The sequence below is a fragment of the Osmerus eperlanus genome, chromosome 11, assembly GCF_963692335.1.
Source record: "Osmerus eperlanus chromosome 11, fOsmEpe2.1, whole genome shotgun sequence".
NCBI classification, from domain to species: Eukaryota; Metazoa; Chordata; class Actinopteri; order Osmeriformes; family Osmeridae; genus Osmerus; species Osmerus eperlanus.
In genome coordinates, this window is record NC_085028.1 from 11,726,231 (window position 1) to 11,741,832 (window position 15,602).

The following is a 15,602-nucleotide window of genomic DNA, read 5'->3' on the forward strand; positions in this document are numbered from 1 at the left end:
TAATAATACTTGGCTGTTTGTTTGATTAATTAATTAACTGTCAAAATCAGGTGACGAAATGTGGGAGGGTTCATAAAGCAGGGGAAGCCATCTTGGAAATTCTGTTGAGACCAAAATGATTAGCCGACTAGGTAGAGAACTTCGTAGCAAGCTAGAGCTTTAAAACATCAGAAACCGGACAGATTATCACAGCCATCCGAGGTAACTGCTCAGTAAATGTCTTTTACAAACGTCTTTATTAATCTGATATGCACATAGCGATGGATATTTGGTCATTTTGTTGATTATGCGCTATATATATATATATATATATATTTATTTTTTTACTTGCGACGTCTCTTGAGTACGGTCTGCTGTCTGCTTTCCTAACCTTGACTATCAAGGGATCCGTCTATTTGTTGGAGACGAACATTGAAACCGTTGCTACTGTGTAGTCACGCATGATATAGTTAGATTAGCACAAGCTAACAAATTCGGGAGCTTAAAAATCAGGTTCTTCCAATGATAGCATGCAATTCGTTCCTTGAAAGTAATTTGTTGATAACGTATTTACATTACACTGTCTTTTTTGAGTTTGAAGATATGTCGTCAGTGTTGAGTGGTCCGTTGGGTTGTCGTTGGTCAAAATAGTCTCTGACGACGAAACTAATGATACGCAAGATAGTGTTAAGCTAGGCTAACTACTGTAGCTAGCTACAATGGTTAGTTATTAAATCAATGTGTTGTGTACGAGACGATGATGGCCAGTTTACTGATCTTACAGCAACACACTGCTTGCATTTGTATTTTTAATATGTTGACATTTATTCTGAACAAACCTGATGTCAGTGCTAGCAACGATTTCCTTCTGATAACGCTAGGCTTGCTCTAATGCTAGCTAGCCGTCTTTAACAGACATCCAAATTGTCAAGCCAGGTTCAGTCTATTGGATGTGCTATGAACCATGACATGAGAGGACGTCATGAATTCTTCTAAAACGGTAGCTAAGTTCACTAGTTTCTTTCTTAGTTTTTTAGAAGGAACTTGTGGAGGTCACTGTGCAGGACTGCGTTAGCACGTTTAGATGTTGTCGTACTGTGTGTATGTATGTAGCTAAACATTGAACGTTCTATCAATATTTCCGCTCTGGCGGGGTATAGCCTGAGCCAGTGTCGGTTTGCAGATCTCGACGCTTTCTGGCGAACTAGGTAGCTGGCCAGCATTTAGCTATCCAACTAGCTAGAAAGTCAGCTAATTGTGTGGTAGTTAGCCAGATAACGCGTACTCTTGAAAGGGCTAATTTTTTCAACTAACAGTCAAATTTCCCTTATGTTTTCTAGGATAAAATCTGAGGAGAATACGCACATTGGCAACAAACAAAGTGAAATGGCCTGCTAGCTAACAAATACTTTGGCAGTTAGCTGCTAGCTAAGCTTTGCTACTTCTGACAAGACCCAAGTGAGTCACAGGAGTGTCTCAAGCCAGATCCTTGTTTTTATTGCAGTACTAGTACCAATGACTCATATGTTTATTGACATTTTTGATTAACTGCTCTGCAAATAAAAATTATATTACGGAAACTGAAGACAAGAAACGAGACAGTTGACTGAGTACATCAGATCATCGAGGAGGTTGCGGGGACCCTCGACTGATCCCTCAAACTCCAGGAGAGGGGGACTACATCTCCCACACACACTAAAGACAATTCTCACTCATTTGGAAGTACATCTATAGAATCATGAGTGCCACAAGAACAGAGAACCCAATGATCTTGGGTTTGTCAAACCAGAATGGCCAACTTCGAGGCTCGCTGAAGTCTGCAGGAGGACCAGGTGGAGGAGGAGGAAGTCCTCAAATGCAACAAAGTCAGACGAAGATCGGAAGCACAATCAACAATGGCAGTTCCCAATCTGCCCCCACAGCCAACACTGTCATAAAGTGAGTTCTTGGTGCCTTTGTCAGATACTCGTAAGCCCAAATCATGCTTTTGGTAAGGGTAAGTAATCAAGCTTTAGATGTAATTCAGATTTCTGTCTACAGGGCTGGAGATGACTGGAAGAAAAATTTGAAACTCCCCCCAAAGGATATGAGGATGAGGACATCAGTAAGTCATTTTTCTATAATAAACAGCGCTTACTTCAATAAGTCTTTAATTTTGTTTGAGTTTGTATTGAATTTGTATTTGGGAATGTCAAATTCATATATTTTTTTGACTAAGCCCTGATCCTTTCTTACAGGATGTAACCGCAACTAAAGGCAATGAATTTGAAGATTACTGCCTCAAGAGAGAGCTACTAATGGGAATCTTTGAGATGGGCTGGGAGAAACCTTCTCCTATCCAGGTTGGTTTGCAGTGAAACACCTTCACTTGAGCGCTTTTCTGTTTAACATCCTCTTATTTATTTTTAAAGGCACCTGTAGGGGTGTTTTATATATTATATTTATATTGACCAAACAACCAGAACTATGCCCCTTGATCTAATGGAAAAGGGGTAAACTGGACAGTTGGTTAAAGGGGTAAACTGGACAGTTGGTTAATATTAACCAAGCATGCAGGAATTGCAGCTATTTGACTATGGATTAAATTATAGCAAGAATGAAAATAGTTTGACGTCTATGTAAATTAAATCAATTAGCCTACAAGGCAAACGTTACAAAATGAAATGTTTAGAATTTACCTACTCTACCTTGATTACTGTAAATTGGGGAAGAAAATAAAAAGCAAGGAGAAGGAGTGAGCAAGGAGAAGAAGCTAGAAAAGAAGGGTCCACGTTCATACCCAGCAACCATCTGTAAGAACAACCAATCAGACTATGTCTTGACCATTACTTATCAACATACAGTAAAGGACTACCAATACAATAGGAAGTCACACATTGAGCTTGAGAAAAACATCAAGCAAAAACCCTGAGCAGCAATCAGGTCTCCCAGCCTACACAGCCTAGAACACAAAAAAGACAAAGTTTAGGTTTAATCGATTATTGTTTTTGTACTCCTCAGGAGGAGAGCATTCCCATTGCGCTGTCAGGAAGAGACATCTTGGCTAGAGCAAAGAACGGCACAGGAAAGAGCGGAGCCTACCTCATCCCCTTACTTGAACGCATTGACCTGAAGAGGGACTGCATACAAGGTGAGACGAGAGAAGTGACATGAAGATCTACAGTTTTTTGGATGAACACGTGTGGATGCCCGGACTACCTCCATCATCATCAGTATGTCTTATTTGCTGCTCACCCCATGTTATTCTGTCCTCTAGCTTTGGGCATCGTGCCCACCAGAGAACTGGCCCTGCAGGTCAGCCAGATATGCATCCAAGTCAGCAAACACATGGGTGGGGTCAAGGTCATGGCAACCACAGGTGGGACCAACCTGCGTGATGACATCATGAGGCTTGATGAGACAGGTATGGTAGAAATCTTGACTGAAGGCCTTTTGACAGATGGTTTTATTTGTATAGTTTTTTTGTATAGGATTTTGACAACATTCAATCGTTTAATCATTTATGCAGTGCATGTGGTGATTGCTACACCTGGGCGAATCTTGGATCTGATCAAGAAAGGGGTAGCCAAAGTTGATAAAGTGCAGATGATCGTTCTGGATGAAGTAAGTAAATTCAGATTATTCCGAAGTCTGTACATTTAAAGTTTTTCATTTTTAGTTTATAAAATAACATTAGACAATTTGTGATTTCAGAAGAAGAGTCCTACTTGTTTTGTTTCATGGAGAAGCTTTGTTGTATTGGCTATTGATTTCATTCTTTTTCTTTGGTGCTAACCAGGCCGATAAGCTCCTGTCTCAGGACTTTGTGGTAATGATGGAAGAGATCCTGGGCTACATGGCAAAACAAAGACAGATCCTGCTCTACTCTGCCACCTTTCCACTCAGTGTGCAGAAGTTCATGGTATGTAATTTAGGAGTCAGTTTAAACTTTCCTCTATCAGACTTGGATCTATTGCTTGACAGGCTTTTTATAAATGTTTGCAACTTACTCTATGTATTTTTAGGTATGACAATCATTGACTTTCTACTGGACTTGCTGTATGCACTTTTTGTATGTTACTTTGAATAAAAGTATCTGCTAATTGAATGACATAAATGTGTACTTATCTGGCTGTACTGCAGGTCCTTTGTCTGCTGTACATGCACTATTTGCACCATATTATATGCAATATATAGGCCCTACCTGTTGCTTTGGATAAATGTCTGCTAAATGAATATGTATAGAAAAATTTATTAAATTTGCAGTGCTTTTGCGTTGTTGAACTGTGGCTAATTCGGTATTGATTAAGCACAATCTGACCCTGGCTTTGATCTTCTTTGCAGAACTCTCATCTGCAAAAGCCCTATGAGATCAACCTAATGGAGGAGCTGACCCTTAAAGGAGTGACACAATATTATGCCTATGTTACTGAAAGGCAGAAGGTCCATTGCCTTAACACACTGTTCTCAAGGGTGAGTGCTGGCGCACTGTGCAATGTTTGCTCCATGCTTAGCTCTTCACTGCTATAAATTTGCTCTATAGAAAGAAAGAGTAGATTGCATCTTAAAATAACAATCTGTTAGCCACTTTACGAAATTTGTATCAACTCCCAATGAGGGATACAATTGAATCTGTAAAAGGAACCAGGGTTGTGCGCCAAGAAAAGCATGTCTCATTCATTTACGGACATGAATGATAGCACTTCCCACTTTTGAATATCTGTTTTTAAACCATACAATGGAACTTGAGAATTGAACATGCCATCTTGCAAATATTTATGCTGAGTCTTGTATGCATTTGTCTTCCTTCAGCTCCAGATCAATCAGTCCATAATCTTCTGCAACTCGTCTCAGAGAGTGGAGCTTCTGGCCAAGAAGATCTCCCAGCTTGGCTACTCGTGTTTCTACATCCACGCCAAGATGAGACAGGTCAGGGGAACATGCTGCCTCCATGTTGCCAACAACATGTTTGAGTGTAAAGTGTACAGGCAGTGTCACACATAAAACCATAAGCTTTATGTTAGTGGTTATCTTGCAAGATTTGAGTGTAATAAGGAACATGCTCAATGTTTCCTCTGATTAGGTGTTAGGATTAATACATGTATTCCATTTGCAGAGCAGATTTAAGTGTTGGTTTAAGCAGTTAAGTATTTATTCACCTTTCGGAATATTATGGTTCTTATTCGGTAAGCTCTCGGCTTGAAAATGCATAGCTTTACATGTTAAAGCACAGGCTGAGAGGAGCAGATTATCCCTCAGTCTCTCTGATGGATATAGTCAAACACCAAAAACCTCTGCTATGAACACAACTCATTTTAATCCTTGCTTTTAGAAAACAAAATAGTCTGCTTTAAACATGAGGCCCGCTTGAAATCTTTACACATAAAATGTACTCATTACATGTATTTGTACTTGTCCACTCAAGTTTGCTGTTAGTGTTTAGCCCTGGTGTAGGTCTTAGGGTTCCAGTTGTGATTTGGCCTAAATGTCCTCTTCTGATTCTCCAGGAGCACCGCAACCGTGTGTTCCACGACTTTAGAAATGGCCTGTGCCGAAACCTCGTCTGCACTGGTATGTGTCATCAGCTACTTCAGAGGCTTCTCTCTGCACTCCCAAGAGCTGGATTGTAGAATATCTTTTACATCATTATGCGTAATCTATGTCCACAGATCTCTTTACCAGAGGCATTGACATTCAAGCTGTGAATGTTGTCATCAACTTTGACTTCCCCAAGCTGGGAGAGACGTATCTTCACCGCATCGGCAGATCCGGTACAAATCCTGCTGAAGGATGACTACTATAAAATTACAAAGTTGTTTAAATGCAAATCAGTTACGGCTGCTCTTGAGATTTTCCCACAGGCCTGAGGCCTCACAGTGGTTTGTGATTTGACCTTCGTGGACTTTAGCCCGTGCTCTTGTTTGGAACAGCCGTTTGATGATCTGACCTTTTCACATTGTCGTCCCTCACTGACCAGGCCGTTTTGGACACCTGGGTTTGGCCATCAACCTGATCACCTACGACGACCGCTTCAACCTGAAGGGCATCGAAGAGCAGCTGGGGACTGAGATAAAGCCCATCCCCGGAAGCATCGACAAGAGCCTGTACGTGGCAGAGTACCACAGCGAGAGCGGGGAGGACGGCAAGCTGTGAGCAGGAGAGGTGAGGGAAACGTCCGCAAAACGGTCCAATTCAGAAAAGATGAAGGGATGGGGCTGTCTTTCATTTGTAACAGTGAATTATTGTTCAAGGATTGTTGGATCAAATTAATATCTTACGCCATCTGGATTTTCTTGGTAAACTCCGATACAGAGGTTGGTGTGACCCCCACCTTTGTCTTCTCTCCACAGATCAGTCGCACCCCACCCACCCCATCGCTCCTCCCCTTTTCGTTTTTCCCTTCCCTTCTGTGTCTTGGACTTTTTCAATACCTAGCTTCCGTCTGTCTTCCTTTTTGGGGGCCACCACAAGGACCGTGTTTTGTGACGGACAAATGTTGAAAGAACTCGTTTCCCTTTTGGCAGGGCTCTTTGCTGTACCACTACATCAATACTGAAGACATCAAAAGCACTTTGGAGGAAAGGAGGGACCGAGTAGAACATGTATCAATGGAACTTGTGTGAGGATTCATAGCCACCAACCTCTGCAATGCCAGCACACCAAGACCCACACGTCATACCTTCACACTCACTGTTTTTGTTTGTTTCCTAGTTTTTAGCTATTTGAATCAAGTGCCTTAACAAGCAGCTGAACTTGTTCTAAAGTAATAACCCTTTCTCCTGATTCTCATCTAGCTCAAAAAGCATACCACACTGCACTTTCATCCAAGTCCGACATTTTGTTTCACGTATCAGTATCCTTCCAATGAAGGAAAAACCACTCGCATTTTGGTCAGGCCATACACATAGTGATAACCTGGAGTGGGTGGAGTTATTACCTGCTGGCGTGGCTGCATATGAGTCTTGACTTTGTGAAGGAGATAAACGTGGATTTTCCAACAAGATACTGGATTAGAATGACCTTTTTTTTTTCTTTTTTTTTCATGGTTCCAAGAGTCAGAGTCTGACCACTTGTTGAAGAAGCATGCGCTTCTAAAGACCCAAACTCTTTCCTCCTCGTCTTTCAGTGTCGGAACAATATGAGCTGGTCAGAACTCCTGAGCAGCCCTTCTATACAACAGAGTCATGAGGATTCCTCTTCCTGAGGGGGAAAAAAAAGTGGATAAAAAGTCCTTTGTCCTGCTCAGCTTCACCTTCCTTACCGGGTGGCCACACTTTAACCTCTCAAGATGTGCTGCAAACACGTGGGGCGCACTGTACACTCTGTATATACTTTGTTTGATTTTTAAAGGTTTAAAAGACATGTTTTGAAAGGCTGGTTGATGATTGTGTGAGATTGTTGTTATCCAATCAGCACTGGCGCTTAGTTTCCTTAACTGCCATCCTCCTAACTGAAGAATACTGCGACATTGCCCCCTGAATTAATTTATAATTCTCAAACGTGCCGAATTCATTTTGGATTTACAACAATTACATTTTGTTGTAGGTGGAATGCGTCACTGACGCTGATTTAGACACATTTAAGGCCCTTAAAAATTCAACAGTGGGTGCAGTTACGGAAACCTGCACTTACATTTAGATAGTTTAAATTATTACAATATTTTTTTTTTTGTTTCCTAAGTTTATGCTATATAGAAAGATGGCCCAATAAGCGTGTAGTTGAACACTATGATGGTATCGTTTTATTTCTGCACATCACCAGCCATGGCTTGTTACTGACTTATGAGACACCCACCAGGATCCCTGGTCTAAGTGAGTGTAATTTATAAAAAGAAAATTTGTGTTGTATAATGTCGTAGTGCTACTTGCTGCAGTGCAGTTGGTTTGGCAGTAAGATAATTGCTGTTAATCAAGATGTTTAGCTGTTATGTTGGTCCGTGTGCTTTTGGCACTGGTACATTACTTTTGGAAGTGTTTGGGGGGGGAATCTGTTTATTTCTCTCCCTAACAAGAATTGATAGATATAATGTATCAAGGAAAACCATCTGACCCTAATGTAGCAGGAAAGAATCTTTGAGTGCATTGCAAGTCAAGATGGCTTTTAAAAGCCACTTTCCACACAATGGTGCACAAAACAAATGTCAGAACAGGCTGCACTTAAGGATAGACTAGAGACATGGGGGTCAGGCATTTACACTGACTTGCACTGCTCACTCCACCCAGGTCAGCCTAGATGGCAGAGTGGTGTGTTGGAGTGTTGTGCATATGGGTGGGATGGGTGGGCTGTAAAAGGGTGGTAGTAATGTTGGAGGGTGGGTGGGTGGGTGGGCGGGCGGGCATGGTGGTAGTAATGTTGGAGGGTGGGGTGACGTTTTACCAAAATGTTTTGTTAAATAACCAACACCAGGGCTTGGGAGTTTAAGTATTTTGAGGCCACTGTGTTTCATTGGCTTATCAAAGTATGCAGGTGTATCATTTTAGCCCTTTGGTGAATGAAGGGTATGGGAGTGGGATTGCTAGTATTATTGGGATATCTTTGATTACTAAAGTCCTTTTGAGGTACTGAACCCTTGTGACCATTGTTGTGGTTCCCTTATTAGGAGCCCTTTGCACCGGAAATGGTGAGATGCTCTACCAGGTTCAGTTCTATGCAATGAGAGCAATTGCTAATATCCTAGTTCTAGGACAAACCTACTTTTTGCCACCTGTAGAAAGTTTGAATAGGGTTGACCTCAGGAATCCTCATCTCTCATTGTTTAGGACTGGAACCCCTGTTCTCTTCTACTGTGGTCCCAGAAAACACATCTCATAGCAGGGAATTATGAGGAATATATTTTCTTTATCTTATACTTTTATTTTTTGGGAAGAAATGGGGTGGGAAGGATGGGTTAAAAGAGATGTGACTTTAGATCAGAGAACAGGGGTTTAAATAAAAGTACATTGGCAGCTGTCTTTCATATTTTATTACTTTTGGATCACTGCGTGTAGCCACGGCTCTTCTCTTCAGCACAGAAGTATCTTGTCATTTGGGGAGTGTTGTGTGCTATTTTGATGGGCTGTGGCCCCATTGGACAGTGGAGGGTTTTGTATCTTGAAGAATGAGACAAGGAGCATCTTGCCATACATTTGGTCTTTTCTGATTGGTTTATAAAGGAAATTGTCTCATTCATCAGGGTTATTGTTTTAGGGAGAGGGAGGTTTTTTTTGTTTTGTTTTTTGCTGCCCTGATGCATAATTCCTGGCCCTGATACTTGAAACAAACTAGTGTTAATATTGGCTGGTAACATCACTTGCTAATGATACTGGATTGTTCCTCCAGGAATAATGCATCAGTTCAACTTAACTGGGAGGGGGCCCCTTTGGGCATTAATTGGGATAAAAATATACTTGGTTCTGGGTTAGAAAATCTTATGTCATAAAACTGTGCCCTTAAATTTGGACTTTGTTTCCCCACTTTAAAAAAAGCTGAAGAAAAGATTTTCAGTTCAAAAGACCTTGTTAAGAAAACCAAATTTAAGTGAAATACTGCTAAGAATAGTTTATTCTTTGGAAATCTGGCATATTTAATTGGCCTTTCCTCAGTGAAGCTTGTTTTTAAGTGGGGTTTGTGTTGCAAAAATGTCATGGTTGTTATCAGAAATGAAGGAACGTTTTTGTTTGAAAAATAAAGCTCACTGAAATCCCTTTTGCTTCTGTTGGAATTCTAATCTCTGCAAAACACAACCAGTCCACTGCTCACTAGATGGCAGTGTGTTGCCATTGACCAATGCAGTGAGCAGGCTTTTCATACATTTGTAAGTTAGTTCTCCAAATATGGCTGGGCGAATTATCATTGCACCATATTTGTTTATAATTTGCACTTTGATCTGAACTGAATGGAGTGACAACTGCTATAAATATTACCACAGAGGAAATTAGTTTCACTCTGCCACAGACGCAGCCGACCATGGCCTTCCCAGGAGTGTGGAGCTTCTTTGTTGTGATACTTGTTCACTGTGTAAAAAGTGGTCATCCACCACCTTGTGACAGGTAAGATGAGAGCATGTGTTGGCACCATTTTTAGGGACTGTTGCTCATTCAGACTCAATTAGTATTTAATGGAAATGAATCCATGAAACGGTCAGTATGCATATACATTTTTTTAAGTGGCATTAACTGTAACTCATAACCCTAATCAACTGTAGCATGGAGGACAATAGACTTTAGGGATTTGACTCTTGCTCTGTATTCCCATAAAATAATCTTTGTTACAAGCCTGAGCCTTGGCATGAAAGATACTGCCCAGTTAGTGGTTTATTGCTCATTGAGAGCCAGAGTATATCCCTAGGGAATTAAAGTACTCCTATTTTAGCTTTTTTGTCAGTGAAAAATATTTCCAAGGTGTTGGAATGTTTTAGACAAAGAAAATTCCAATACTATTTGTCTCTTTCATACTTGACTTTGGAAGCCTCTCATATGTGTCCACTCAAAAGTCAGAGTTCAATTTGTCAGTGGGAGTGTTATCTGGACTGTGAAATACTTCAAGATGCTCCAGTCAACAACGTAGCAGTTGTTGTTTACAATAAGAATTCCTCATTCGGTTGGCTTTGCACGTTTCAAAAATGCAAATGTAACACTACATCAAGACAAATTTTTGTCTTGATGTAGTGTTAATTTTTTATTTCTTTTTTCCTTTAATCTTTTGTGGTAGTGAGTAGTGGCAAACAGTCTGACCAGGTAAAACACAACGCTGTAAAATAAGTTGTAAATTATTCATATTTTTAAACTTGTGTTTTTCTCTTCAGTGAAATATACTGCACAGGGGATGTACTGCGGCACGTACAAATGGCAAAACTGTTTGACGATGACAAGTACTTTGTGGATATGAAGATGAGAGTATCTCCTGGTAAGTCTAGCCGGGAGAGATGTTGACCTGTGCATGAGCATATATAATATATTTTCCAAACAATATAAACCCCTTAGGGTAGTTTCAGGTCAAGTCGCTCCCTGCCTGTAGCTTTGGCATCTTTTAATGGGCCATCTATGTCTTTCAGACATAGTCCTGTTGGCTTTTCACAATCTTACCCAAAAGGCTCCGAATATGACTGTAGTGCCCACAAAACTACGAGAGTTCCTTAAAATGTATTTTGAAGAACCAGGAAAAGAGTTTGAGCCATGGAATCCACCAGACTGGCATGGGAAGTGAGATCCTATTACTGTTATTGATTTAAACTTTCAGTTATTGCTGACGATGTAAAGTTAAGCAATGATGTGGAAATAATGTAGAGTAGGCCTACTGTCAATATGTGAGCTGGTTTGTTATGCAGGCCACAGTTTCTGGACAAAGTAGCAGACAAGAAACTGCATGACTGGGCAAAAAAGTTGCATCAGCTGTGGAAGTCTCTTGGACGAAAGGTGAAAGCATACTTACACCAGTTTGGGATCAAGCTGTACAGTGAACAATGTCTGTTGGAAGTGCTTGAGACTTAATTTTTCTCTAATTCAGTGTTGAGAGTGCTGAAACAAACATCCACCAATCAATCAAGTGTAAATCTACACTGACAACTCTGTTCCCAGATCCGCCCTGATGTAAGGGATCACCCCGAGCTGTACTCCCAGATCTACACTCCCCACCCTGTCATTGTGCCAGGAGGGCGCTTCAGGGAGCTCTACTACTGGTGAGTAATGCTGCCAATCCCTGCTACTCCCTGTCTGGATGGAAAGTCACTGTTGGTTAGAGTCGGGACAGAGACAGAGGTCTAGTGCTAGTAGTCCTCAGTGCCACCATCTCCCCATGCAGACGGCAACTTGAGCTTCTCCGTGTCACACAGGGATTCCTACTGGGTAATCAATGGCCTACTCCTGTCTGAGATGATAGACACAGCCCGGGGTATGATCCAAAACTTCGCTTATCTCGTCAACAGGTATGCCTAGTCTGCAGTAGCTCTGATGGCTCATCAGCTCTCTTTAGCATCATACAGCTGACAACAGCAGGTTGCGGCAGACTTACCTTGAATATTAAGTCACTCAGCAAACCGATGATGCGTGCTCTGGTGATTTTGTTAGAGTGGTAGGCTGGTTTCTTGCATTCTATTACCTTTTCATCACCTCACCTGTTTATTTTGCAGATATGGTTTTATTCCAAATGGTGGGAGGATTTATTATGAGCGCCGCAGCCAGCCTCCTTTCTTTTGTCTCATGGTCGAGAGTTACTATCAAGCCACGAAGGATGACAGTTTCCTCAGGTATAAAAACATTTCCTCAGTCAACCGTTACATTGCTAATAGTGCAGAGACCTTAAAAGAAAAGAAATATATTGTTGATCATCCCAAGCCGACCAGTGTTTGTCCCAAACTCTTTGTCTATGCAGAACAGTCATGCCAGCTCTGGATCAGGAGTATCGCTTCTGGATGCAGAATCGTTCTGTCACAGTTGAAACCAATGGGAAAAAGCATGTTCTTAACCGGTTTAATGTGCTGGTAGGCCTACCAAGGTATAATGCTACCAACATTATCACAACGTGGGAAAAAACGATTTTATAATAAAGCCTGACTACTTAGTATTGAATGTACTGTGTCTTCTGTCCTACAGACCCGAGTCCTACTCAGATGATATTGAGCTGGCTGCAGGTCTTACAGAAGGTAATGGTGAAAGCTCTTTGCTTGTTAAGCTATTCATCCTTGTGGATGCTGAGGCTTGTCTTTCTGTTCCCTGCGCTGTATCCCAAGATGCTGAGGAGAGGCTGTTCGCAGAACTGAACACAGGTGCCGAGTCTGGCTGGGATTTCTCTCACCGCTGGTACATAGACAGCCACGGAAATAACAACGGCTCCCTCAGAGACATCCAGACGAGCCAGATCCTCCCCACGGACCTCAACGCTCTGCTCTGTCGCAATGAGAGGACACTAGCCTCCTTCCACCAGATACTGGGTGAGGATGGAGAACAGAAACCTATTTAAAAAATCTATTAAAATAAAAACGGTTTATCTGGGAATTATATGTAAAGTAATTACTGCTGGTTTGGCAACTGTACTTTTGGAGTAAGAATGTCACTAAGAACCCCATTTCTGGTCATTGACTGTATGAGACAATATTGATTATCCATTGTAATAATGGGTTCCTACGTACCTGTTCTCCCAGGGGATTCTTCTGCAGCTGCCCAGTATAACCTCGCTGCAGAAAGAAGGGTGGAGGCTGTTGAAGCAGTGCTTTGGGATGAAGAGAAGGGAGCATGGTTTGACTATAATTTGAAGACAAACTCGACTCACACAGGCTTTTATGCTTCCAACCTGGCTCCTATTTGGGCGCAGTGCTACAAACAGCCTGCTATGGGAGACAAGGCTTTGCAGTACCTGAAGGTTGGAAGCTCACTGTTTAAATTACACATCATAAACACGTTCTTTAGGTTTCTTATCTGGAGTGCACCTTAGCACCTGCAGATGGGGCAAACATCATTCAAAGGTCGTCATGTGTCAGTATTATCCTCATCTCAGTATCAGTGTTTTCTTGCTCCTCCCCCGACCCCCTCCCCCCCTCCCCCATACACACACACACACATCCAGGAGAGTGGTGCTTCTCTCTTTGCCAATGGAGTCCCCACATCACTGCAGGATAGTGGGCAGCAGTGGGACTACCCCAACGCCTGGCCCCCACTGCAGCATATGCTTATTGAGGGTAGCTGTCACGAATGCCATACCAGTAGACCAGAGACATGCACTTAATAATGAATAGCAACATTTCTTCATAGGTTTCATTTCATAGATTTTTATGAGAACCTGTATATGTGCTTATACTGCCTGACAGCCTGATATTAAAAAGAGTTTATGGTTGGTGATTCATGTTTCCTATTCTTTTTTCCCCCAGGTTTGTCAAAATTACCTTCTGTAGAAGCCAAAGAAATGGCTTTTGAGCTGGCCCAGAAGTGGATCAAAACCAATTGGGTAGCTTACGACAAGTATGAGGCCATGTTTGAGAAGGTGATTTTTCCCTTAAGTGTGACTTAACGTGCAAGCTGTGTGTTAATCCAGTGTTAAATCCCCAGCAGTCTTAACGCAAGATCTGTTGAAGCAAATTATGCCATTAAGTAGCTTTATGAAGGTTACAGTGATATTGCTAGATAAATGTTGCTGCACTATGATTAACACAGCAGGCCGACCAACTCTGTGATTTTCTCCTTGGCAGTATGACGTCAATGGGGATGGCAAGCCTGGTGGGGGTGGGGAATATGAGGTCCAGGTATGGCTCCACTGAGAACTCATTTAAAGTGTTAACTGTAAAAAAAAAAAAAAAAAACTGTCAACTGTGTTTTTATTGGTTAAAACCTTGGCCCTGGGTAATTGTTTTGTTTTCGTAGCTTGGATTTGGCTGGACCAATGGGGCGGCTCTGCAGCTGCTGGATCAGTACGGGGATCGTCTCACTACAGGAAGTGGTGTCATGGCTTTGTCTTCCAACTTCACAAGGCTGTTGTCTCTGCTCGTCTCTGCCTGGCTCATAGTACACTGAACCACAACTGTCTGGGAGGAGAGAAGGTTGATTGGAGGTGGGTGACACAGTGCAAGAATATCTCACGCATTGCACCTCATTCTGCACTGTGCCTCATCTGGCACCTTTAATGCTGGGATGTAATCTGGCCTGGAGCCCTCAATCAGAAACCTAGTCCCTTTCGAGGGCAGATTAAGTCTGAGAGACTTAGAAAAGATTTAAACTTTTTACTTTCAGCCACGGATTCGATATTGTGCCTTATTTCATTATTTTTTTTATCAGAATGTGATTTAAGATGAATTTCCTTCCAGGATTCCTTTTGATGAATGTTTTAGTATACTTCACAGCATCTGCACTGGGGTTAATGATTTCTGAACTGTACAGTGAAGAGATGAAGATCACTGAAGCGATGTTTTTCCCTTCCTAACGAAGTGTCTCTGCTGCATGCTCCTCACTTCACAGGATTATCCTGCCTGCTGATATTGAACTGACATTACAAACAGTAATTCACTTAATCCAATTACCCAGTTTATTGCCCTACTGCAGCATAGATCCTAGTGTGTCTTGGCATTTCAATACAAACTGCGAGTAAGATGTTGAACTGTTCATTTGAGACCATGTGCTGATTGGTTGAAACGCACTGATATAATTTTTTAAAAATTGAAATAAACCAATTACCTGAATAGAATGTGCCCAATAAATTCTTAAATCAAAGCTGCATGGATCATTAATTGGGGCCCAAGCCAGTGTCTGTGTTTAAAATTAATCGTCTTTATAGAGCTACACTGCCACTATAGTGGCATATTATAAGATATATTGGTCAGATCTAGACAGTGTAGGAAGAATTTGGGAGGTTTAGAATTGATTGCATTTATTATTGGGCAAACATTGTAGCTCCTCAGTTCAAATAGGACATCCATCTTGCATTGAATTCTGGCCAGTAAGTTTATGCCAATCTCGAGAGATAGCAAGCAGAGATTGTGCTTTTAATAACATGGTTATTGCCCTTATGGTTCCAAAATATGCTTTAAATAGTGTTTGCAAAAACAATGCTTAATTGTTATTCAATGCACGGGTGAACATGAAAATTGTTCTGATATCATATGCCATACAGGTTTTATAACACTGTTCAAGTTCTGGAGTTCACTTTACTAGTGAACTCCAAACTGTTTTTTATTTACCACT

At 41.4% G+C, this 15,602-nt stretch overlaps 2 protein-coding genes across 2 annotated transcripts; both read left to right on the forward strand.

Moving 5' to 3' along the window:
* The first annotated feature begins 78 nt into the window (after window positions 1-78).
* On the forward strand, window positions 79-8,231 carry ddx6 (DEAD (Asp-Glu-Ala-Asp) box helicase 6). The gene is made up of 14 exons (XM_062472733.1): window positions 79-201; window positions 1,320-1,917; window positions 2,020-2,083; window positions 2,217-2,321; window positions 2,980-3,109; window positions 3,236-3,382; window positions 3,488-3,582; window positions 3,758-3,880; window positions 4,303-4,431; window positions 4,771-4,887; window positions 5,466-5,529; window positions 5,628-5,729; window positions 5,936-6,120; window positions 6,309-8,231. The coding sequence occupies exons 2-13, from the start codon at window positions 1,718-1,720 to the stop codon at window positions 6,109-6,111; spliced, it is 1,452 nt and encodes a 483-aa protein (XP_062328717.1). The 5' UTR covers window positions 79-201; window positions 1,320-1,717; the 3' UTR covers window positions 6,112-6,120; window positions 6,309-8,231.
* A 65-nt stretch (window positions 8,232-8,296) lies between these two features.
* On the forward strand, window positions 8,297-15,107 carry treh (trehalase (brush-border membrane glycoprotein)). The gene is made up of 15 exons (XM_062473261.1): window positions 8,297-9,986; window positions 10,742-10,842; window positions 10,991-11,138; window positions 11,264-11,351; window positions 11,514-11,614; window positions 11,768-11,860; window positions 12,065-12,181; window positions 12,307-12,429; window positions 12,528-12,577; window positions 12,665-12,865; window positions 13,076-13,293; window positions 13,498-13,609; window positions 13,799-13,911; window positions 14,117-14,170; window positions 14,289-15,107. The coding sequence occupies exons 1-15, from the start codon at window positions 9,904-9,906 to the stop codon at window positions 14,436-14,438; spliced, it is 1,752 nt and encodes a 583-aa protein (XP_062329245.1). The 5' UTR covers window positions 8,297-9,903; the 3' UTR covers window positions 14,439-15,107.
* Window positions 15,108-15,602: the final 495 nt, after the last annotated feature.

Bases quoted from the DNA above. Each gene is read 5' to 3' on its own strand.
- treh (XM_062473261.1), top strand. From the start codon at position 9,904: ATGGCCTTCCCAGGAGTGTGGAGCTTCTTTGTTGTGATACTTGTTCAC. The intron at 11,615-11,767 runs GTGAGTAATGCT...CGTGTCACACAG, and splicing joins TTCAGGGAGCTCTACTACTG to GGATTCCTACTGGGTAATCA. The intron at 12,866-13,075 runs GTGAGGATGGAG...CTGTTCTCCCAG, and splicing joins CTCCTTCCACCAGATACTGG to GGGATTCTTCTGCAGCTGCC.
- ddx6 (XM_062472733.1), top strand. From the start codon at position 1,718: ATGAGTGCCACAAGAACAGAGAACCCAATGATCTTGGGTTTGTCAAAC. The intron at 2,084-2,216 runs GTAAGTCATTTT...CCTTTCTTACAG, and splicing joins ATATGAGGATGAGGACATCA to GATGTAACCGCAACTAAAGG. The intron at 5,530-5,627 runs GTATGTGTCATC...CTATGTCCACAG, and splicing joins CCGAAACCTCGTCTGCACTG to ATCTCTTTACCAGAGGCATT.